Below are 25,245 nucleotides of genomic sequence, written 5' to 3' on the forward strand. Positions count from 1 at the left end.
TATATGTATACATACACACACACACACACACACACACACACACACACACACACGTATATAAACACACATACATATAAAACAGAAATAACACAAATGCAAATTTTTCCAACCTAAAAGAAATCCCAAGGAACTACCATTCCAAAACATAACTGGATACACATTTACTATGTACATGCTAGGTTTTGGGTTTTGTCATTTCTGATCTAGAGACTTATGATTGAATCTCTGAAAATAAACGTTAGTCATTTTTATACCTATATACTCCATAAATCCATCACAAATCCTATGTGTGAGTTATGACTCAGCCAAACAGGTCATGGTAGGCTAACAACTCCTCAATCTTAGATTATAAATAATTTTTTGGTTAGTTGTGGGGCTTGAACATGGCCTGGGCACTGTCCCTGTGCTCTTTCATTCAAGGGTAGCGCTCTACCACTGAGCCACAGTACTACTTCCAGTTTTCTGAGGGTTAACTGAAGATAAGTCTCAGGGACATTCCTGCTTGGGCTGGCTTTGAACCATGATCCTGAAATCTCAGCCTCCTGAGTAGCTGGGATTACAGGTGTGAACCACTGGCACATGGCCAAGATTTTTTCTATGACAGGAGTCATGAGAAACCTCTCTGTTAGCAAATGGAGATATTTCCACCTTTGGTAGACTGTTAACATGATTATTATTATTATGGAATTTGTGAAGCCACAATTAAATAACTTGTAGGCTTTATTAAAATGAAAAAAGAAAAGGATTAAATACAAATTCCACATCTCCTTGAAACAAAAATCCTATAGTTGTTTTTGGTGCAAGACATGCCACATCACTGAAGCACTGAGAATTATCCTGAAATCCCAGCAAAAGTTATAATTGATTAGAAACCAGCAATTAAAAAAAAAAAACCAGAGGCACACAGATTTTTTTTTTAAAGGTTTTTATACTATATTAAAAAACCACAAAATAAAAAAGGGATCAATCAACATATCCCTTAGAAGTCCTTCCAAGAGTCTCAGTGTCCAACATCTATGGAGCTGATGCCTTTTTCTGCCCAGTCTGTCTTATTTGAGGATCATCGGAATGATGTTAGTTCTTAAAAATCAAACTTGCTCTGCCAAATCCAAGACCCTGAATTTATCCAAATTGTAGAAACATGCTTTTACCACTCGTCCACCGAAATACCTGCCATTCAGATCAACAACAGCTAAAAAGAAAACAAAAGACAACCAGTTAATAGAAGTATCCTGTAGCTTTAGCTTAAATAACAGTCTAATCTCCAGCCCTTGTAATATTCCTTGACGCTTACTGGTATAACTTACCTTTAATTGCTGATTCAACTCTTTCAAATTCTAAAAATATTCGAACTGCTTCATCATCAGGGGCACCAGGAATCTGGAAAATAAAGTAGAATGAGTAAAGTTATTATTTGAGACACTACTTGTGTTAGAGCAAATTATCATCATGCATGAACAAGTTGTAAATTACTAAGCAAGTATAATTTATTCATCAGCACAAATGTGCTTAATGTCTGTTTTATGCCAGGCATCATGTTAGGAGCAGGTAACACCCAGATAAGAAGCTTTTTTTACTTCTTCAAGTAAGCTGCCTATACCAGCTGACAAGGAATAATTATGTAATCATCAAACAGCTAAAGATAAAGCAGCAACAGCAGAAATAAAAGCACAAGTTCAGATGAAAAGAACTCGTACTCTAGTTGCGTTTCACTAACATACATTTTGATCAGGTCTGGCTTTGTCTAGCTTTCTAGGCCTTCTAAAGGCTCCAATCCATTCATGCCAGTGTATCTCCTACTCATCTACCACAGCCACCATTCCATTGGGGTAGGCCTGCTCACCGTCTCCTGCTACCCCACTGGAAGTACTCCTCACCCCATACCCATGTCTGCCTGCTCAGTCCAAAACATAGCTTACATCTGATACTGTTTGGTTTTTTTTGGGGGGGGTCAGGTTGTGGGGCCTGAACTCTGGGCCTGAGCGCTGTCCCTCAGCTCTTCAGCTCAAGGCTAGCGCTCTAACACTTGAACCACAACGCCACAGCTTTTTTCTTTTTGCTTGTGGTGCTGAGGAATCGAACCCAGGGCCTCAGGCATGCAAGGCAAGTGCTCTACCACTGAGCCACCTTCCCAGCCCCACATCTGATACTGTTTAAAGCCTTCTCTATTTTTCTTGATAACCTTTTTCTCAACTGCTGTGCTTATCATCAGCATTACCAAACTAGCAACTAAATATTCTCTAGTTATGTGTTTGTATTTCTTCAACTAAACATAACCCCTGAGAGTAGAGAACATGTTTCCTGTATCCTAAACACTCCCAATACAGAACGGAATATGTAACAGGTAATAAAAATATTGGGAATCTCACGCATGTCTAAATCTCAACATTTAGTCAAAGCTTGTAATCACTATGCTGACCCTCAATCGTAAATGAAACATTTCCACTTCTTCCCCAAATAAAATCTGAAATCATTTTTATGATCAAAATTGGTATAAACGAGAAGTATAACTAATCAATATGTCACAGCAAGATGGTGTTACATACAGTAATATTCTAGCTTTCTATTTGTAGCATCTTTTCTAACTTGCCAATTAAAACATAATCAATAACATAAAAAAAAAACCAAAAACACGAAAACCCCTCTTACTTCAAATATCACACATTTCCCAACTTTGCCGTATTTTTCACATTCTTCCTTGGTTTCAACTTCCAAGTCTTCATCTACTTCTCCTGCACCAACCATGTTCTACAAACAAACAAAATATTCAGTTCCCAAGTACAATTACACATATGTAACAGAGGGTTGTTTTTGAAGGGGGTGTATTTTGGGGAAGTGTGGAGTTGAGCTCAGGGCTTCCACCTTGCCTGGTGTGACAACTGCTGGGCCAAGCTTTCAGCCCCTGTAATAGTTTTATAAACAAAACTTTCATTCGTAACAGCAAATATTCTTAATCCCAAATGATGCAATGAAAAACTGTCCTTGACATATCTAAAAGCTGCCATTTCTTTAAAAATACATTAAGCTTTGAAAAGAGTTACAAGGTCATCTATTCAAGCATCAAATGAAGCAGAATTACTAGCAACCTCACATTTTAAAGCAATTACTCACAACATTCTTTATGTATTTAGCAAAGAAACTGGTACTTGAGTGACAGGTAAGATAAAAACCAATCACCACAGGACCTATCTGAAGGTGCTATTTGCTAATGTCTTATAAAATTTTCAGTTTTCTTTAACTTTCCTCACGTGCAGCTAGAGTGACAGGCTTGTGTCGCCATTCCCAGGGTCTTAACAATTTCTGACCTAGTATGGCATCAAGCCACAATTCTCTCCATTTCTACCTCCCAAGCAGCTGTGATTACAGGTGTGAGCCACCATGTCCAGTCTTCAGCCTTAACCTTTATGATAGCAGTAGGGGTAGGATGGGGCAACACACAAAAATCAAGGTAAGACTGGTATCATTCTTTTGCTTCTTACCCTCAGCAGAACCACTTTAGTAGGGCACTTAAGTATCTCTGTTAATGGATTTGAATCCGACTTCTTGGATGCATCTGTATTAAAACATATCATCAGACATTACGGAACTAAGTCCTATTATTGTGATTAATTACCTAATAGTAAACACAATAGTTGTGTCCCCAAGTCATCAATGAGTATCTCTGCAATCAACCTCGGCAATATAAACACCTCCTTTGCTCTTGTATATGCTTTCATATTATTTTCTGGAAGTTTCTAGCTTCTACCACTACCTTCCAGTTTTGGCTTATATTTTACCTCCTAAAGGGTGGACACAGCACAGTATGACCCTGATTGGTGAGTCCTAGCTAGACTAACAGTTCATGGTCACTAGCCCACAGCAGTAAGTAGGAACATCTGTTTGGTTTTTTTTTTGGATCCAGTCTTGGGGCCTGAACTCTGGGCCTGGGGGCTGTCCCTCAGCTCTTCAGCTCAAGGCTAGCGCTCTACCACTTGAGCCACAGCGCCACTTCTGGCTTTTTTCTTTTTGCTTATGTGGTGCTGAAGAATCGAACCCAGGGCCTCATGCATGCAAGGCAAGCACTCTACCACTGAGCCACCTTCCCAGCCCAGCAGGAACATCTGAAGCACTGGCTTTCAGATATTGTCACAATTAGTACACTACTGTTTTTAGCAAATACATCCAGGCTCACTGAGTTGCAGAGCAAGTGGGTACTTTACTGTTTTTTCTTCTAGGAAAAAGAATTCAGCTACATTGACTCAAAAATCAACTCATTTTTCTGTTTAAAATGCTAAGACATGTTTATCTTATTGCTACAGGCCTTCAGTACAGATTACAGAAATCAAATGAGAACAAAATACTAAGACATCAACTACAGATGACAAAGCAACAGTAGACAGAAAGCCGTTTGTATGAAAATGAGGAACCACATCTGTAACAAATTTTGGGGAAAAGAACTATGGAAAAGATCAGACACAGGCATGCATACACGCTATGAAAACAAACACTTCCTATGAGGCCAACAAGATGTTTTGCTAGTCAAAGCAGGTATGACATTATTTTCCTCAGGGCTATTTATTTTCTGCCCAAGCTTTAGCTTGTCCTCCCACAGGCCTTCATCTCTCTACCTCAGTTCTGACAAAGCAAAAGATGAGCCTCAGGACTCTTTCTTCACAAACAGAAAGGGAAATGCACCCTCTTAGAGCACAGGACTGACATCTGCTGACAGAGGGAGGGCGCGCCTCCCCTCTGCACTCACCCTGAGCCTCTCCCTTCTCGGTGGCGTCACCCACGATGATCTTGCCGCCCCTTTTGCTGGTCTTCTCCACAGACAAGGCGGTGCTCAGCCCTTGCTCGTGCTTCCCCAGCCCCTGGCCTTCCCGGAAGCCGTACTTCTGCATGATCTTATGTGCTACTGTGCCCCTAGGAGGAGAACAATGGAAAAGGGCCCTTAGTGTCAATGCTGCCAAGTATAGCTTAGGCTGGATTTTGTTTCATAGCTATCACCTTCTGGTGAGAGATCACATACAACAGTAAGTCTTTAGATGTTCAGGATGTTCAATGTAAAAGAAAACAATGAAGCTGGGCACTGGTGGTTCATGCCTATAATCCTAGCTACTCAGAAGGCTGAGTTCTGAGGATCACATTTCCAAGCCAGTCTGGGCAAGAGAGTCGGTAAGACCTTATCTCCAATTAACCAACAAAAAGCTGGAAATGGGAGTGTGACTCAAGAGGTAGAGCACCGGCCTTGAGTGAAAAAGCTAAGGACAAGCTCCTAGGCCCTGAGTTTGAGCCTGAGGACCAGCATAAATAAACAAAGCAAAACAAATGAGTGCCACCCAGGATAGTGAGTTTATCTCTAGTGGAGCCTTACTTTTCTCTGATGACTTCTCCCTGTGCTCCCTGCCTGGACTGCCACACTGCTTATGACCACTGTCAAGAACTTAAAGATGGTGGTATTTTTCTAAATTGCATAATAAACTTTCAAATGCAAGAACCTTAGGAGATCATCTAAGGTGTAACACATGGAAAACAACATCAAGGCCAAGAGTAGTAACTCACCTAAGATTGGGCACAATAAAAGAAGTCTCATTTGGAACTATTTCCATTGGTGTTATGGTAGAAGTGAAAAAGCATCCAAACTCATGTTTCTGAGCCCATTTTTTTGTGTGTTTAATTTTGTTTTGGTGCCAGTACTGGGACTTGAACTCTGGGCTTCAAATACTCTTGCTTTTGTTTTTTGCTCAAGGCTGGCATTCTACCATTTGAGTGACACTTCTATATTTGCTGGATAAGTGGAGACAAAGAATTTCCTGGGCCAGGAACCAGGGGCTCACATCTGTAATCCTAAATACTCAAGAGGCTGAGATCTGAGGATTGTGGTTCAAAGCCAACCCTGGGCAGACTCATCTCCAATTAACCACTCAAAAACTAGAAGTGGTGCTGTGAATCAAAGTGATAAAGCACTAGCCTTGAGCAAAAGAGGTCAGGGACAACACCTAGGTCCTGAGTTGAGGCCCCACAACCGACCAAAACAGGAAAAAAAAAAAAAAAAAAGAGAGAGGATTTGCCTGCTAGGGCTGGCTTTGAACCTCAGTCTTCAGGTCACTGCCTCCTAAGTAGCTAGGATTACAGACTGAGCCCCTGGCACCTGGCTTCTCAACTCTTTAACAGTTAGGAGCATCCTTCTATTACATTACAGTGCCTGCTGAATCTTAAGGCGCTTCTGAATGACAGCCTTTGCTTAGCCTTGAGGCATGAAATCCTGTTTCTATTAGAACTACGTCTCCATACTTCATCTTTCACAGTTCTTTTTTAGACTTTTTTTGAACAAACTATTCCAGGGCAAAAAAAGACTAAAACCACAAAGCTATACACAGCACAATGCATCTTTCTTAAGGATAAGCTCAAGATCTACTTCTTTTTTTTTTTGGTTGGTCATAGGGCTTGAACTTTGGGTCTAAGTGCTGTCCCTGAGCTCTTCAGCTCAATGCTAGTGCTCTACCATTTGAGCCAGTGCCACTTCTGGTTTTCTGGTGTTTAATTGGAGATAACAGTCTCATGGACTTTCCTTGTCCTGGCTGGCTTTGAACTGTGATCCTCAGATCTCAGCCTCCTGAGTAGGTAGGATTACAAGCATGAGCTACTGATTCCCAGCTAAGATATAATTCTTTTTTTTCCCGGCCAGTTGTGGGGCCTGAACTCTGGGCCTGGGCACTGTCCCTCAGCTCTTCAGCTCAAGGCTAGTGCTCTACCACTTGAGCCACAGTGCCACTTTTGGCTTTTTCTGCTTATGTGCTTCTGAGGAATCAAACCCAGGGCCTCATGCATGCAAGGCAAGCACTCTACCACTGAGCTACCTTCCCAGCCCAATCTAATTCATTTTTATAGGGGAACTAAATAGTCACCTTTTATCATAAGGGGGAGGGGCACACCCCAAACCCAGTAGCACTTCCACGTCTAGACATCCTAAGGCGGCCATGTCCAGGAAGATTCATAGCAGTAATGTCAATGTGTGTGTACCCGCACTGTTACCACTAGCTATGAGTGGCTGAGCACTTGAAATGACAGCAGTGGGAAGGAAAAACTAAAGTTCTATCTACTCCAACTCTGACCAGTCACCGCCCTGAGGGCTGACAACCAAAGCAGAGGCAAGTGAGCGCGTCAAAGTAGCACCAGGCCACGTCGGGTCACGCTCTCTGTCACCAGCTGTGGTTCACCACAGGAAGTGTCTGGTTCCCACCCAACAAAGAACTTACTGTGACTCTGGTGTGTTCCATGGTCCTTCATAGAATCATAAACAACATAAAAAATGTTCTCTTAACTGAAATGCACGGCTAGTCTACTGGGGTTAAAAAGAAAAATCCACAAGTCCTACCAGAAGGTCAGCCTTAAAACTGATTTTTATACTCTAACAAACAAATATCCAATTATAGTCAGAGTGACCTACTTGTATTTATAACTCAAACCAAGGTTTTTTTGTTTTTTTTTTTTTGCTTTTGTTTTTTAATATGGAACACTGAGGAAGTTGTGTGTCTTTCCAATCTTCTCCACACGGTTCTAATTTTAGTGTATGTACTGCCCCAGGTCATTCACTCAAACCATGTTTGAAACCAAAGGTACCGGGCCAGGACCTTCAGGCAAATGACCCATTTGATTAGGAAAAAGAGATACATAAAGGAAAAAGGAAATAAGCTAAGCTCTAATTCTATTCCTGAGCCTTTTTTTTTTGGTCACTCTTGGGGCTTGAACTCTAGGCCTGGGCACTGTCCCTGAGCTCTTCAGTTCAAGGCTAGTGCTCTACCACTTGAGCCACAACGCCACTTCCATTTTTCTGGTGATGTATTGGAGATAAGAGTCTCATGGACTTTCCTGCCTAGGCTGGCTTTGAATCTTTGTCCTCAGATCTCAGCCCCTGAATAGCTAGGATTATAGGTGTGAGCCACTGGCGCCCGGATTTGAGCCATTTTTCTTGCAAGTATTACAACAGTATCTGTAAAACATTAGCAAAAACTGTTCCTGCACAGAAAAATAATGTTCATCACCTAGTAGTCAAGACTTCCTGTTTAACACAAAACCACAGCTGGAACACAATCAAACAGGCCTTGAATGCCCATCCCTGAGCAGAGGGCCCTGTGTGATCAAATATACCACAAATCTTCCTGTAGGCCCAAAGGTCCCATTTTCAAATGAGCTGTTCTACTGGAAAAGGCACCAATGTTTCACAGAGTTCCTGGAGCCACGTGTACATTTTCTTCTGTAGAACCCTCAAGTCTTACCCCATGTTAGCAAGGAAGGAGTTACTGGGCCCGGTTGGAGACCTGGGCCTGTCGGGTTCTTCATACACTGGAGGGGGAATAGCAGCTTTGGAAGACTGTGACCGGGGCCTTGAATCTTCTTCGTAAGGAAAATCTCGGGGTACTGATGGAGAAAGATAAAAGTTCACTGAAATACTACTAAATCTGATCTTGTATCAATTATTTATGTTGAAATGATTTAATCTACATTTTTTGCTTACTACAAAGAAAAAGGTAAATTTTATGTAATCCTCTTTTATATAAATTCTTTTTTAAACAGCGGTAGGACAGTACTTTTGCTTCTTCTGCGGCTTATATCCCCTCAAATGTTGTTCTTGCATTACTCAAGGGCTATTTATTCTTTAAAGTCTTTACAATTTTCTTGCTTAAATCTTTAAGATATACAATCCTGATTCTCATAGTATCTGTGTGCCTGTCCTAAGATTCTTTAACTTTCCTCCTTGGCCTCTCAGACAGAAAGGTGTGAGGTCAAAGCCATGCACCCAACAGGGCTTTCAACTCAGATAAGCAGCAGAACCATGGGAAGCTGTAAACTCTCCTGATACCTGAGTCCTATTCTCAGAGACTGGTTTCAACTGGGGATGTTTGTTAATAGGTATGTAGTAATATTTTAAAAAATTACATTCTTTAAAAATAGCACAAATAGTGTACTATATCAAAGGAATATTAGAGTTGATCACATTTAGTTATGATACCGCAGGTATGGCTCAACTCTGTGCATGAAAAAATGATCTACATGCAACTTCCAAGCCCAAGCCCAACCCCCAGATTCTAGAAGAGCTTTGGAGAAGCAGAAGGACACATTCTGACAGAGGACAGAATAACAGGCACACATCTATCTACTCTGAGAATTACAGGAAAACAATTTAATCAAGGAAGGTACTGTCCCCTTGAGAAAGGTCATGAATATAACAGGTCCTAATCCTGTGAGCAAAAAACATACTTTTGTTTTTGGTAATGTGTTTACTTTTGTTTTCATTAATTCTAAATGAACACTTGGGGGGGGAAAGCAAAACAAATTGCTTAAAAAAAAGATGGACTCCACTGTATAAAAATCTAAGCCTCAGAGACTGGCATAAACATGGCCTGATACGCTCAATGTGGTGGCTCACAACTGCAACTTCAGTAACAACCCAGGAGGCAGAGATCAGGAGATCAGCCCAGAAAAAAGTTAGCAAGAATCCATTTCAACAAAAAAGCAAAAGGGGCATGTCTCAAGTGGTAGTTAAGCTTGGGTACTGTAAACAAAAAAACAAAACAAAAAAAAGGGCACGGTAAGAAATGCCTCCTCACTACCAGAGCAGAAGTGAGCATCAGACCCAACCCCTAGTGGTATCAGGAGTTCTGAGAGGAGACAGGTTCTAGGCAAAGACCTAAACCCAGGAAACTCAGGAATCAAAGCTTAGTCACCACAATAGGGTTAAAAAAATTGTATCACAGAGCAGAAGAGAACTACTTACACTCCTTGTCTTTCTCCACAAGAGAAGTGGGTGGGGCAATGGCAGCTCCGCCCATACCTGCAAAAATATAAACACAGTGCTTAAAGGAGGAAATACCAAGGCTAAATGCATGACTCAAAGGGCAGAACACTGGCCTAGGAAGCTTGAAAGCTTGGGTTCAATCCCAAGTACTGCCCCCACAAATAAATAAAGGAGACTTTTTCATAGGCTCGTAAGGACTGCAACACCTGTCATGTCCACGTGCTGGATTTGTCCACCCATCCCTCTTGGAGAGAAGGAAAAAAATATCCTGCTACTCCATTCCTAACATTTAAGTCATCAGGCATCTAAAGCTAGAATTAGAAGTATAGAAAATTAGTGAAACTCAAGACACACAAAACTGTTGTCCTAACAGGCATTCAAAATCCCCAGAATGGAATTATTAAGTGAATTTTAAGATAAAATATAAAAATCCAGACTAACAGTATCCTTAAGAGTAGCATAATTATTTGCTATAAGTGCATCACTCATCTGATGCTTGTAATACACAACCTCTCTAACTTTAGAAACCTTGGAAGCAGGTTATTACCGTTTCCCGCTCAGAAAGTAACCAGAGAACAAATGAGAAGTGGCCAGTACATAGCAAGTTTTTCTAAAGGGTGCAAAACTAAGCCAGGACAGATGAAGAAGCAGGGAAATTGTGTTATTTAACAAATGTCAGAGGGCCAGACTCAAAAATTAAAACAAACAACTAAAAAAGCAGGTAAGTTCCTCACTCACCATACTGTGGGTTTGCTTTTTTTCTTTAATGTTAAGTTACAAGATTAGGGGACATAGGAGGGGCAATCCAAATCTACTTTCTTTGAAATATTAGAGATCTAGGAATTCCTTATAAAAGGGTAGAGAGAGAAAAAATAAAGGACACATGTGGCAACAGGAAGTCCTGGAGGTGATGTGGGTTTTGGGCAGGCCTTGGCCATCTTGCCCACCCAGAACCACTGTCTAAGGATTGAGAATTGCTATATAGACAAGACCAGGTGTATTCACCTAGCTCAAAAAGCATGCAAGCTTCAACTAAGAATGGCCATTTTGAGTCTTTAAGTCCCATTACCCACATGGGAGGCAGGAAACGTTTCTCTCTTTATGTATTCTCCCTATTTCAACTCTGTCTCACTAAAATAAACCCTTGTTAAAACTTTCACCTTATGTGTAACTCTTTTGTGAAACACCCTGAAATGCTTTTATGAGCTCTCAAAGACTTGCAATTTTTCAGGGAAGCTGGAAAGCTGGGAGACCCCTCCTCTACGCTTCAGTGACACAAACTTAACACTTTATTGGAAGTGGCTCCTGAAGAAGTGGTTAGAACACACTGTCACAACCCTGCTGGGGTTCACTGGGTAGGGAATGTAGACAAAAACCAAAAGATACGAGAGAACTTTCCATTGGCTGTGTGACAACTGGAAAGAGAACACAAGTGGACATTAGGAAATTTTTCATTAGGTGTGACCTCTAAGGTATTATGGGCCAGGCATGGTGGTGCATGCCTGCATTTTAGCATCCTGCATCCTAGTAGGAGATGGAGGCAAAAGGACTGTGAGCCCCAGGCTGGTAAAGTTACTACATGGCTGCTTCCAGGCCCGCCCAGGCTACACAGGGAGAATGGGTCTCAATGTCCCTCCTCCACAATATAGCATGGCTTAACAAATAAAATAACTTAAAAATGTAAATTAAAATTGGTTACAAAACCATTCTATGTCATCAACATAAAATGTCTGAAAGGAATTAAAACCACTACAGATGCACTACGGCTCACAGCCTGGGTGATAAAAATCACCTACGAAGAAAGATGAACCCAAATAAAACCTTCTTACAGTTCTTTGGAATATTTCCTACCATTTTTTTTTTTTTTTTTTTTTTTGGGTCCGGTCGTGGGGCCTGAACTCAGGGCCTGGGCGCTGTCCCCCAGCTCTTCAGCTCAAGGCTAGCACTCTACCACTTGAGCCACAGCGCCACTTCCGGCTTTTTTCTTATGTGGTGCTGAGGAATCGAACCCAGAGCCTTGAGCATGCAAGGCAAGTGCTCTACCACTGAGCCACCTTCCCAGCCCTTCCTACCATTTTTTTAAACAAATTCTGATGTGCTTTGGAAAGCAAACTGATGTTTAATAAAGTTCAATAAAGAAAGGTTCTGGGAGGCTGGGAAGTTGGCTCAGTGGTAGAGCACTTGCCTTGCATGCCTGAGGCCCTGGGTTCGATTCCTCAGCACCATATAAGAGAAAAGCCGGAAGTGGCGCTGTGGCTCAAGTGGTAGAGTGCTAGCCTTGAGCTGAAGAGCTGAGGGACAGTGCCCAAGCCTAGAGTTCAGGCCCCACGACTGGACCCCCCCCCCCAAAAAAAAAAAAAAAAAAAAAAGAAAAAGAAAGGTTCTGGGTTTTTACTGGCAAGTTGCTACAAACCAGATTAAAGCACACCAATCTATTAGTGGCAGTCCAATAGTCCACTGGAGTATTGAACCCCCTCAGATAAGATGGTAACAGTAACATTGTAACAAGGGTTACAGGCAAATAAAACTCATGGGTAAGACGGAAAAATGGACCTGTATGATATGCAAAGCATTCATGCCCTCCTGTTCCAGGCTTACAAAGCAGGGGAGAGTAGCAGAGCCTGTTCAGAGTTGTGAAGGTTACAGGAAAAACTCCATGAGAATGCAAAAGAGTGTCTGGTATCTAACAGGCAAACAGAAGATTCAAATTCTTCATTTATTCTCATTTGTGATCACACCACCATGAACCTAAACAAGCATTCTATTCTTTCAATTCCTATTATAGCTAGTAATGGTTAAACTAAAACTCTGCTCACAACATTGTACAGAGAGAGACAAATTTCTGTCTCCCTGCTTTCCCAAGCAAGATGTGAAACATGCAGAGAGGCTAAGCAGTCTTCAAATTCACTGGTGTTGGTGACAAGCATGCTCTTGAGTTCGCATCCCCATTCCTCATCTAACGTTAAAGCGACAGAGCAGCTGGACTAGAGGCAAATATCAGGTTAGGAAAAGTGTAAGGACAGAGTGTACACTATCCTCACAGCATACATGTTACTGTCAGAAAGGGTTTCTGAAGCTCAAAGAAAAGGTCTATGAACATGACATAAGCTGAAGTTATATAAAATGTGGACTGATGGGACTACAGACGACAAAGCAAATACAGGGATTATTTCTCATGTGTGAAACACAGTGTTTATGCGCAAGCCTTACTTCTTTTCCTTCTTTCTCGCTCATAATCTTCATCTTCATCAGAATCTGGATCTGGCCGCCTTGAAAACCCACTAGCTTCATGTCTGTCTTTACGCCTCCTGGGACAACAAGGGAATGATCATTCACCTCACATCCATCATTTTAGAGACAGGAAGCTGGGATGTCACCTTGACTTTCTCTTAGCAGAGAAATATACAAACCCTCATCCTTAATAAATGATTAATTTGTATGTCAGTGGCCTCAACTGCTCTCAAGACCAAAGGAGCAAAGATAAAAAGGAAACATTCAGAAGATAACCTGAACTTGGCCTATAAAATTTAACAAGAAAAATATTTTCTTGACATTTAACTTTTAAACGTTTAAATGAATGGTAACTATTTTTTTTTTTTGGGGGGGGGGTCGGGACATGGGCCTGAACTCTGGGCCTGGGTGCTGCCCCTCAGCTCTTCACCTCAAGGCTAGCGCTCTACCACTTGAGCCACATCACCACTTCCGGCTTTTCTCTTTTTGCTTATGTGGTGCTGAGGAATCGAACCCAGGGCCTCAGGGATGCAAGGCAAGCACTAGCACTCTACCACTGAGCCACCTTCCCAGCCCTTTTTTTTTTTTTGGTTGGTTGTGGGGCTTGAACTCTGGGCCTGGGCGCTGTCCTGCGCTCTTCAGCTCAAGGTGAGCACTCTACCTCTTGAGCCACAGAGCCACTTCTGGTTTTCTAGTGGTTTATTGGAGATAAGAGTCTCACGGACTTTTCAGCCTGGGCTGGCTTTGAACCATGATCCTTAGATCTCAGCCTCCTGAGTAGCTAGATTACAGGCCTAAGCCACCGGCGCCCAGCTCGGTAACAGTATTCTAAGGTACATATTCACTCATTAAATGATTTACGGTCTGTGTATTTAATAGACATTAACTATTTAACCATATTAAAGACTTTAATACCTCACAATTCTTAAAAACATTTTAACTCTTTCTGTGATTGCCAGATCTACATAACTAACTTCAGTCCTAGAGCTGGCACTCATTAATATCCAATGAACATTTCAGCTGCAAAATATCCCCAGCCCAAACGAAGCCTTACTTTTCCCTCTCTTCTATTTCCTTCTGTCTTTCCAGCTCACGCTGCCTCTGCCGCTCTTCCCTCTGGCGCTTCACGACTTTCTCATAATCATTAGGAAACATGGGGTCATATTCATCAGCTAAGGGAATGAGAACTTCTCCTGCAGAAAACCCACTGGGAACAGGGTCCTGGGGAAGGAAAAACACCCAATTAGGTTATCATCGCACAAGTTTACTCACAGGATTAAGGTACAGAATAAGAGGCCCTGAAGATCACTTACACCGCCTCTTTATAGACGAGTGGAAAAATTGCCTGATATCACCATTCACCAGGCAGCAGCTAGCCAGCTTTCCTGCTGCACCACAGTGAAGAATTTTGCCTCTTAGTTTACCACTATTTCCAACTACTCTATGACACTTGTACGTAAGTCACCATGAACTGACATTCAAGATTTTAGCACTTGGGAGCAAAAAAACTCTTAGTTACAGAAACATTCTAGGCAACTCAGACAATACATGAATAACATATTCACGGTTAGTCATCATTTAGAATAACTTTAGATTCTGATGAGATGGGCCCAACATTACATTATTACGATGTTAAAAAGCAGTTTCTTGGACTTCTAAAATTCTCTAGAAAATTCTTTCTTTCCAGGTAATCTGATTTTCAGAATGTGAGTCTGACACAATTCTTATCCCAGCATCATTTTTTTTGAAGTCCATTAAGATCAGGTTCCAATGATAACAATTTTATTTCCTCTAAAATCAAGTTTTTAGAAAAGAAACAAACTTAACAAAAAAATTAGAAGCCAGGTATGATAGTATATATATGTAGCCTCAGCTACCACAGAGGCAGAGATGTGAGTTCTGAGACCAGCCTAGAAAAAGTTTTGAGACCCTATGTAAAAAAATAAAATAAACCAAAGGGTGTGGGACTGGCTCAAGTGGTAGAACCATTGATTAGCACTTGGCGTGGCCCTGGGTTCAATCCCAAGTAGTGCAAAAACAGAACAGAGAACAAGAAAACACAAAAGGGAGACAGTATATACAGCCAGTCAGAAAATAGGTTGGTTAGAAACCATTGGTTTGGTATTAATTCAACTTTCTTTTCTAAGTTTTCATACTTTCTTCTGCTAGCTCTTTCTTTTTGTCCTAACCACTAGTTGTTTCTTTTTTGTGTGCCAATACTGGGGCTTGAATTTAGGGCCTGGGTGCTGTTTTTGCTCAAGGCTGGCACTCTGCCACTTGAGCCACAGCTTCACTTCTGGCTTTCTGGTGTTTTAATGCAGATAAGAGTCTTACAAACTTTCCTGCCCAGGCAAGCTTTGACCCTCAATCCTCAGATCTCAGCCCCAAGTAGCTAGGATAGAAGGTGTGATGGGGGCTGGGAAGGTGGCTCAGTGGTAGAGTGCTTGCCTTGCATGCATGAGGCCCTGGGTTCAATTCCTCAGCACCACATAAGCAGAAAAAGCTGGAAGTGGTGCTTTGGCTCAAGTGGTAAGGCGCTAGCCTTGAGCTGAAGAGCTGAGGGACAGTGCTCAGGCCTCATGACCGACAAAAAAAAAAAAAAAAAGGTGTGAGCCACTGGAGCCTGGCTATTGTTAAGCTTTTGATTTTTTTTTTAGTCAGTCACTTATACTACCACATATCATTTGAATGCCATCTGTAGAGAAATAGCTACAATTTATATGAAATTCACTTGTTCCTCTGTGTTGCTTTAATAATGATTTTGAATAATCATTTATCAGATATTCCTCATTAACTCAGCTTACAGGAAGATGCTGTTTCTAAGCTAGATAAAGTCACTGGGATAATAAAACTTATGGTAACAAAAATGTTTTGGTGTTTTTTTTTTCTTAAAAGTCCCTTTTCTCTATTTTAATCCAAAATAAACAGGTTACAGAAATCAGAGAAGCCTTATAACAGAAAAATACTTAAGTTTAATTGCTAAAGAGTAGGATTCAAAGTTGTTTTTCTTTTCTGCATGTTGAGATACGCTTGTATTTTAGGAGCAACAAATCCATGAACTACTGACTGCATGGAAGCGTGCCGGGTCACAGGTACATGTGAGCTTACCTTCAGCCCAGCTGCTACATGTGGTGGTGTGTCCACTATCTGCCGTTCATCTGAGGAACCGCCCCTCTTCAGGTCAATGACAGGGGCAAGGACTGTGCTTTGTTTTGTCCTTTGGCTCTAAAAGAGAAAAAAGAGAGGTATACTGAAGTTTCAAATTAACATTCATAATACTTGTAACAAAGATTTTTTTCTAGTTTCTGTACAAAATTTGAAATGATAAAAATCCACCTGTATTTTAACTCAAAAGTTATTACAATCCTGTTCTATTTTGCTTAGTCCACGTTGGTGGTCCCCCATATTTAAGTTTATATGTGAAGTTCAGATGTGAGAAAGCTCCACATAGGATTTTAGCCTCTGGAGGGCAAATCTGCAGCACACTGTAATGTGTGGATACTTCAAAAGGAACAGCTATGCTGGGAAGGCCTGAGCAAGATACTTGAGCATCTGGGCTTCTTTTTCTCCTAGGATCTATTATCCTGATCTCGCACTTTTATGATGAACCTACCTCAAAACCGTTCAAGGTCACTTGCACCTGATAACTTCAGCAACTTTGAAAACTGAATGCCTCTCTCTTAGGTTGACTTTGCCTTTTCATTTTGCTATCTTCCACTGAATTAAGATTGTTCATTAATTATGTCGATTGAAAAACTAATCGAATTCATGTTACTAAGCATTAGAAATTGCTTGTTAGAGAAAATTATTTCACACACATAGACTTTCAAGAATAAAACACATGAGAATGGGTATGATGGCTCACACCAATAATCTGGTTACTTAGGAGGTAAATCAGGAGAATCGTGGTTAAAGGCTAGCCCAGACAAAAAGTTGGCATGACTCCACCTCAACCAACAAAAGGTAAATGGAGCAGGATGCCCTTGGCCAGCACTGTGAGAAGTATAAACAGGAGGATCACCATCTGTGCATAAACACAAGACCCTATTTGAAAACCTACAGCAAAATGGGGAGGTGTGGCTCAAGTGATAGTGCCTGCCTAGCAAGTACGAGTTCAAACCCCAGCCCTGCCCCCCCATATATATGCTATATGTGTGTGTTATATAGCATATACATTAAATGTAAATAAAAGACATGAAATGTAAAAAGACCTTAAAAACTTGCCAGTTAAAATTAAAGAGAAAAGATTTGTTTTGAAACCTTCCTTTCATTTGGGATGCAAGTTTGTTTTAAAGACAAAATCTGAGTTTGGGTGTGTTGATGGCACATTCCTATAATTCCAGTACTAGGGGAGTTTTTGGTTTTTCTTTGTATGTGTGCGCGCACCAGTATTAGGGCTGAACTCAGAGCCCTATATTCTCATTTGGCTTTGTTGATCACAGCTTGTACTTTACCACTTGAGCCAAACCTCCGCTTTTATCTGATTAACTGGGTACGAGTTTTGCAGTTCTGTCTTCCCCAGCTGGCTAGGATTGATTGTAGGTGTGAGCCATCAGCACCTGGCTGCTTATCTGTGATCTTTTATTTATGCGCTTTATACAAAGACAAAATCTTGGCTGGGAATGTGGCTCAGTGGTAGAGTGCTTGCCTAGCATGCATGAAGCCCTGGGTTCGATTCCTCGGTACCACATCAACAGAAAAAGCCGAAGTGTTGCTGTGGCTCAAGTGGTAGAGTGCTAGTCTTGGGCAAAAGAAGCTCAGGGACAGTGCTCATGTCCTGAGTACAAGCCCCCAGGACTGGCAAAAACAAAACAAAAAAAGCAGAACAAAATCTTTTCATTATCGAAGTACCTCACTAGGGGAATAAGAATGCCTGCTCTGCCAGGTGCCGTGGCTCATGCCTGTAATTCCAACTACTCAGAAGGCTGACATGTGAGGATCGCAGTTCAAAGCCAGCCTGGGGCAGGGAAGTCTGTGAGACTCTTATCTCCAATTAGCCATCAGAAAACTGGAAGTGGTGCTGTAGCTCAAGTGGTTAGCGCTTGCCTTGAACTGAAGAGCTCAGGGACAGCACCCAGGCCCAGAGTTCAAGCCCCACGGCCAACCAAAAAATAAATAAATAAATAAATAAAAAGAATGCATACTCTAACACATAAGGACTCTTAAACAACAAGCAAGCACAATATCACTTTTATCTTTAAAAACATTCAACAAGTCAACTTGTCAAATATAAGTCAATGACATATTTTTCATATTTTATATGTCGTTATTTCAAGAATATTTCCAATTTCTAATATGTTTCACAACCATAACAGGACTGATTCCACCTAGAAGTATACAGGACACATTTGTAGCCATGCGTGTGCAACAGCTTTACTCAGCAGAGCTCCGCCTACACCACCCCACTGCCATCCAGCAGGTGCTACTTAAGAGGCACACTGCTGCAGCTCCAGCCTCTATCAGGGCTGTCTGTACTTACAAAATTAGTGTTCTGAATACATTTCCTCCAACTCAGACAGACTGAAGTCTGAAAAACCAGTACCCTGGCTAGACATTCTCCCAGGAGAAGCAAAATGACCTAAGCCTTTCTTCCTCTTGCCAATAAACAGGAAGAAGGGCAGGCTACAATCCCCCCTTTTGGCTTCCCCCCCTGAGCACACACACAGGCTCCTGAGACTGGACCTGTCTTGCCATTACCTTTGCTTGAGTGAGGGCTGCCTTCTTCACCTGAAGCTGAGACTGCAGAAGTTTGAAGTTTTTGGACCAGCCTTCAGTTTTTGAGTCACTGGTCTCCACTCCTAGGTCATCATACAGGGACATCTTCTCTCCAGTTTAATGCTGAAAGGCACGCAGAGCAGAGATCAAAGAACGCACAATACACCCCGACACTGAGCACACCCTTGTAGCACACCCCACCCGCAGTCTTTAAAACCAACTCAACATTCTAAACTTGCCAGCACAGCCCACTTCTTAAAGTAAGAAATTGCTTGCTCACAGAAAGAGAAAATAACTAAATCAAAACCCACTTGGGTTATGCCTTGGACACAGCCAGGAACACTCACTAGTTGTTTGATAAGACTTTCAGCGTGGGCTGACCTTAAATTACAGACTCTTCTGATCTCTCCCTACTGAAGCTGAGATTGCAGATGTGAGCTACAGGGCCCAGCCTGTTTGGATTTTTAAATGAAATGCCCTCAGCCACAGAGAAGCAAGGTTTATAAAAGCAGCCACTGAACACATGAGAAACGAAAGAATGACCTAGGATTCTCCTTGCATGGAGGATCCACAGAGAATAGCACACAAGCCCCTGCCTTGGGCATCTAGAGAGGCCTTTTTTTCTTTTTGGAGGCACTGGGGTTTGAATTAAGAACCTCACACTTCAGGCAGGTATTCCTCCACTTCATTCACATCTCCAGCCCATATTGGCATGGTTTAGTTGTGTGTATGTGCACGTGTGTAACTGTACTGAGGCTTGAGCTCAGGGCGTGGGCATTGTCCCTTAACTTTTCTGCTCAAGGGTGGTGCTTTCCCACTTGAGCCACACTTCCACTTCTGGCTTTTTTGCTGATTAACTGGACATAAGATTCTCATAGACCCCCCGCCCCCCAGGTCCAGATGGCTTCAAACTGTGATCCTCAGAGGGCAGCCTCCACAGTAGCTAGGATTAAAGACATAAACCACCAGCGTCTGCAGTGTTGCTATTCCTGAGGTGGGATTTTGCTGTATTCCTCGACCATCCCGGATTGTGATCCTCCTTCTAAGAGTGCTTCCCCCTGTCATGGGAGATGACAGGAGATGACGTGGACAACACCACCTGCCACTCACACTCATTAACAAGGCCCAGGCCGACCTCCAACCATAATTCCCTTACCTCTGCCTCCCAAGTAACCAGATTATAGGCTGGAGACACCACGCCCAACTTCAGAAATGCCTCTGAAAACTCCCAGACCAAATCAAGCAAACAGTGATGATTCTTCTTCACAGTTATACAGAAATTAAGCATATCTTCAAAGTTTCAGAGAGAATCCTTCTGGGGCCTGCTTCAAAACCCATTTAATCCTATTGCTGTAGACTACACGAAAACCCAAATCCACTTTGTTCTGCTCATGGCTCTGTCCCTGGGCTAAAACCAGTGTCTGACCCACAGCCAAACAGGAAATGAGACTATGCCATTAATACTTTCCAAGCCACCTGTTTAGAAATTGCTAGTTAGGATGAAGACCATTGTACCAAATGGCTTCTGAGGTTTCTGTGCACTTTCTTCTAGCTCTCAGAGCTCAAAACTCACTATTCAAAAACACAAGTACTCATTACCTGAACCAAAAACACCCAAACTTTTTTTTTGGGGGGTCGGTCGTGGGGCTTGAACTCTGGGCCTCGGTGTTGTCCCTCAGTTCTTCAGCTCAAGGCTAGCACTCAACCAATTAAGCTACAGCGCCATTTCCAGTTTTCTGAGTGTTTATTGGAGATAAGAGTTTCACGGACTTTCCTGCCCAGGCTAGCTTTGAACTGAGATCCTCAGATCTCAGCCTCCTGAGTAGCTAGGATTATAGGCGTGAGCCACCGGAGCCCAGCTCAAAACCCCAAACTTTTAAAAACTCACTATTCACGTATGTATCTTTAAACTTTAACATAGGAAAACTCAAACCGTAAACCAAACAATGAATGCCCAGCTAAAAAATGACTATGACTCTCTCACCTGACTTTGAACTGCGATCCTCACCTCAGCCTTCTGAGTAACTAGGATTACAGGCATAAACCACAAATGCCCAGCCATTTTTAAAAAAATACCATAAACACCATTCTGTCCAGGAAACAGAAGCTAGAGGCTTTTGTTGCTGTTGTTTTAGTCTTCTTTTCTGTCTTGTTTTTTTATCAGTATTTGGTAGATAAAGGGAGGGCACAGAAATGGATGGACAGAGTGAACAAATAGGGCAGTGGCGCTCACTACACACTAAGTTGAAAATGAACTATAAGGCTTGTAGGTGGGATGAGAAGGAAAAACTTGGAGAAAGTGAGGGTGACACTGTCCACTGTCCATGGTCAGGTAATGTACTCACATTGTACAGTAAAAGGTGATAATGTCTATTAAAAAAAAAAGGTTCAGCCAGAAGACAGATGGTAATTTTTCAAGGTTCCATTTAAGCTGGAAAGAATTTTTTTTTAAAAAAACATGTCCAAGTGACAGGAAAAAGAACATGGAAGAAATCTCCAAAGTGCCACAGCTGTTTATTTTTCTAAGTTTACCTTAAGAGCCTTTATTGACTGCTTTCCCCACAATAAAACCACCCCCAATTAGTTTTCCCTAACATAACAAAACTTGGTTGCTCATGACACATTTACCTAATGGTAACATGCTACCTAATGGTTTACACCTCTGTCTCTTACCACAAGCCACTGAAAGGCAGGGATTCTAGCTGGGACACTCAAGTACTCTAAAAACATTTCCTGAATGTAGGAGTGCATGAATAGGCAAATATCAATGCATTATTTAAAATAATTAGTATGGAACACTAAGGTCTGCAGATCTGCCCTTTGAGGACATAACTTAGAGAAGTAAAAATTGTTAAGACTTGAATTACATACCATAATTAATTAGGAAAAAACTATTCCCATCATACAACCATACAAACCATAGTCTAACAAGCATAAAAAGAGAGCTGCCTCACTGAAGCCTGAGAAATATTGCACACATACAGAGGAAAATAATCAGGAAGGGTGGTTTCCTTGGACGCTCACAAAATATACAACTTTGTGTAGAATTTGTCAGTTCAGAGAATTAAGATTTTTTTTCCCCTATTCCTCCATCCCTGCCACCTGGTCAAGTTTTAATATTCCCAATCACACACATAATGTGCTACAGCCAAAATACAACAGACCAGCGGGGACCAAAACCAAAGTCCACTACAGGTAAGCAGTAATGTGGGTGTTCAACGGAACACTTTTCCATTTTTTCCCTAGTTACTACTATGAAAGAGTTTGAAAAATCAGTATCCTAGGCTCATCTGTTTGTGCTTGAAAGATTATAAGGGGAAAACATGCAGGTAATGAAAGCCAGGTACAAAGAAAACCAACTCCAATGAAGTTACAGGAAGGGTGTAGCAATTCTCGCCACGTACTCCATAAAGTTGATGAACTCCACAATCAGAGCTACTCCTTCCTCTAACATATATAGGTAAAAACATCTGTGTCTCTCTCTGTACATGGAGGTATACATGGCTATCTAGATATCTCTATACAGGGAGACAGATCCATAGATAGGCTGGCTCCGGGTCAGCGGTCTGTCCTAATGGTACCCATGCGGTACACGGATTAACCAACCTTTTGGAAGTCTGTCTGTAAGTTATCTCGCACTCCCTGGACTCCTGATCTCTGCACGGCGGCAGCTTTTATCCCCTCAAGACGTGGGGACGGCGTGGCGCCCTCCAACATCGCCTCCCGAGGCCGCCCGCCCATCCGTCTGCGAGCTGGGGCGGATTCCGGCCCTCGTCCCCGACGGCTCGCACCTGGCCCGGCCAGCTCCGGTTTACGGGGATGCCCCACGAGCACCCCGAGCCTCCGTGGGGCAGACATTCGGGGTCAGCGGGGTCCACTGACCAATTTGGTCAGGACAAGATCCGCACGGGAAGGACGGAGGGATCGGAAGGGGTCGGGAGGGAGGGAGGGTCGGACGGACAGACGGGCGGAGCGGGTCTGGAACCCGGGGGGCCGGGGAGGCGGCGGCGGGCCGGAGGGCTGGGGCGAGCCGGGCGAGGCGCCCGCGGCGGAGGGCGGGCTGGACCGCGGGGTCCGGCAGGCGCGCCGGAGTCCCCCAGCCCCCTCGCGGCCTAAAGCCGCGGCCTCGCGTCCAGCGCCCTCCCGGGGAAGGTGCTCCTGCCCCGGGTCTCCGCTCCCAGTCGGGCCGCCATCCCCAGGCCTCAGGAGAACGACTTACCGGGCCTGGCGGGCGGATCTTGCCCATAGGGCACGACGGCGGCGGCGGCAGCGCGGAGCCCACCCGCACTCCGCCGAAGCCCGCCCCCCCCGAAGGCCGAGGCCCGCGGCGGCGCCGACCCTCGGCCGAGTCCGCAGGGCACTCGGCGGCGCGGGGCGAAGGAGCGCGGGCGGCCGGCAGCGTGTGTGTGCGCGTGCGCCTGCGTCTGCGCCTGCGCCGCTAGCGCCTTGCCGCCCTTGCCGGCTCGCACCGCGCCCCTGGTGGCGGGAGGACCACATTGCACACGCCTCCACGCTGGCCTCCTTTGCTAACAACAGGGGTCGCCCTTGCTCAAGGTTTCCAAGTCCGTGAGAGGCTGACCCCAGGGGTAAGACGTGCGTTTTTCTTTCTCCTTCATTCAAAACCATCTTTGTGTGGCAAAAACTGAAAATGAATCCCACAGGCGAACCTCCAAAGTGAAGAAACAGACTTTTCCCCTGAACACTCCACAAAGGGGATCAATACTGCAAAGCCTCCCAACTTGAAGGGATTTACATAAAGATTAGAAGGGGAAGAGAAAATGGGACTTTCTGTAACTAGGATGCCCTTCATTGGTTGGGGGTAAGAAGTATTTCTTTCTTTTTTTTTTAATTGTGAAAATACTGTACAGAGGGGTTACAATTACATGAGCAAGGTAATGAGTACATTTCTTATCAAGCATTGCAGCCTCCTCCTTTGTTTACCCTTCCCATCCCTTCCCATCTCCCCCCCTCAATCCTCTTCCCCCCCACCAAAGTTGTAAAGTTCGTTTTTCCACATAACGATTTGTACATCTCTTTGTGGCAATGGGTCCACCTGTATCCCTATTTAAACAATTTGTTTTTTCCCTTCCCCTCCACAAATTATACTGACATCAAATACAGTGAAAGCAGGGGTTATACCGTGGGGGAGGGACATACAAAGCAACAAAGAAATAATCTTATAAATGTGTTAGAAACAATCGCACAAAAGAAAAAAAATTTTGAATACATATCTTAGGGTTCATTTCCCTAAGATCAACTTATCTGATCTTTTCTGCTTGACTCAGACATATACTAGTTATTACAAATAAGGGAAACCATGTTGGACCTAAGTTTCTTTGGGCCTGGCTTACTTCACTTAATATAGTTTTTTCCAAGTCTTTCCATTAGAAGTATTTCAAGGTAAGTCACACTGGGGATTTAGGTAGACAAAAAAAAAAAACAACAAAAAACAAACAAACAAAACAAGGAACTCACCAAAATAGTCTAATCACCTCAAACATGGTGATTGAGAAAAGAATGGAGGAGAGAGTAGGAAGTGAAAGAAATCTGGTAAGGAGGCTATGGAAAACCTAACCTAGAGAATTAGGGACGTCATATGATAGTACGATCATGGGGATCTGGGACAAAAATATATACTTTTCAAATGAAAAATCCCTTTCAAATGTGAAGGAATGGGCACCCATTCCTCCCACCTGTGATCCTAGCTACTCAGGAAGCTGAGATCTGAGGATCATAGTCTGAAGCCAGCTTACACAGCAAGCTCTGTGAGACTCTTCCCTCCATTTAACCACCAGAAAAGCTGGAAGTGGAGCTGTGGCTCAAGTAGTAGAGCGCTAGCCTTGAGTGGAAAAAAAAAAAAAAAACAGGCAAGAGCGTGGAGCCCTAAGTTCTAAACCCCAGTACTTTCCCCCCCCCCCATACTCACAATGTCATCATTGAATGAGATGAAAACAAATGTATGAAAATCCAACCAAAAAGGGACAAGAGGGGGAAAACAATGCATGGTGGAGAAAATACTAGGAAGAGGAGATATGGAGCAGGTGAGGGAGCTGGTGGGCAGCAGATTGGCTGTGGAGTGCGGGAGTTCCATCCCTACAGCTCCAGGGCCTTTACATACCCACTTGTGCTTTGAGCAGGGAATGGAGAGAGGCCCATCCAGGTAGCTTCTGTCTTTGCTCCTCACTATTATTTTTGCATCCACAGTATTATTTTCTGGTTTTATTCTTCAGCAGTGACTTCCTTTTCCTTTTTCAGTTATTTTCTTGCCTGTCTAGCTTCTTGCACAGTGACCCACTACGTAGCTAGAATTACAAGTGTGAACCACTAGTGCCCCATGTATTTATCTTTTCAATAAAAAATTAACTTGTTAGAAAATCTAATTGCTGGGCAGAGGTGTTGTTCAGTAGTAGAGTACTTGGAATGAACCAGGCCCAGGTTTGATTCTCTAGCACGGCAAAACACACCAACACATAATTTCTTTTTTTTTTTTTTTTTTTTTAAATTGTATTTTATTTTATTTG

General features: G+C 42.8%; 1 protein-coding gene across 1 annotated transcript; it reads right to left on the minus strand.

The window, feature by feature from the left end:
• Positions 1 to 908: 908 nt before the first annotated feature.
• On the minus strand, positions 909 to 23,117 carry Rbm17 (RNA binding motif protein 17). Its single transcript, XM_069990530.1, has 12 exons — positions 22,944 to 23,117; positions 18,707 to 18,847; positions 16,118 to 16,234; positions 14,064 to 14,230; positions 12,989 to 13,086; positions 9,758 to 9,814; positions 8,259 to 8,400; positions 4,739 to 4,902; positions 3,480 to 3,553; positions 2,650 to 2,748; positions 1,308 to 1,380; positions 909 to 1,192 (listed from the first exon to the last, which is right to left on the minus strand). The coding sequence occupies exons 2-12, from the start codon at positions 18,827 to 18,829 to the stop codon at positions 1,089 to 1,091; spliced, it is 1,218 nt and encodes a 405-aa protein (XP_069846631.1). The 5' UTR covers positions 18,830 to 18,847; positions 22,944 to 23,117; the 3' UTR covers positions 909 to 1,088.
• Between the last annotated feature and the right edge of the window lie 2,128 nt (positions 23,118 to 25,245).

Source organism: Dipodomys merriami, unplaced genomic scaffold, assembly GCF_024711535.1.
Source record: "Dipodomys merriami isolate MVZ:Mamm:240054 unplaced genomic scaffold, mDipMer1.0.p SCAF_4, whole genome shotgun sequence".
NCBI classification, from domain to species: domain Eukaryota; kingdom Metazoa; phylum Chordata; class Mammalia; order Rodentia; family Heteromyidae; genus Dipodomys; species Dipodomys merriami.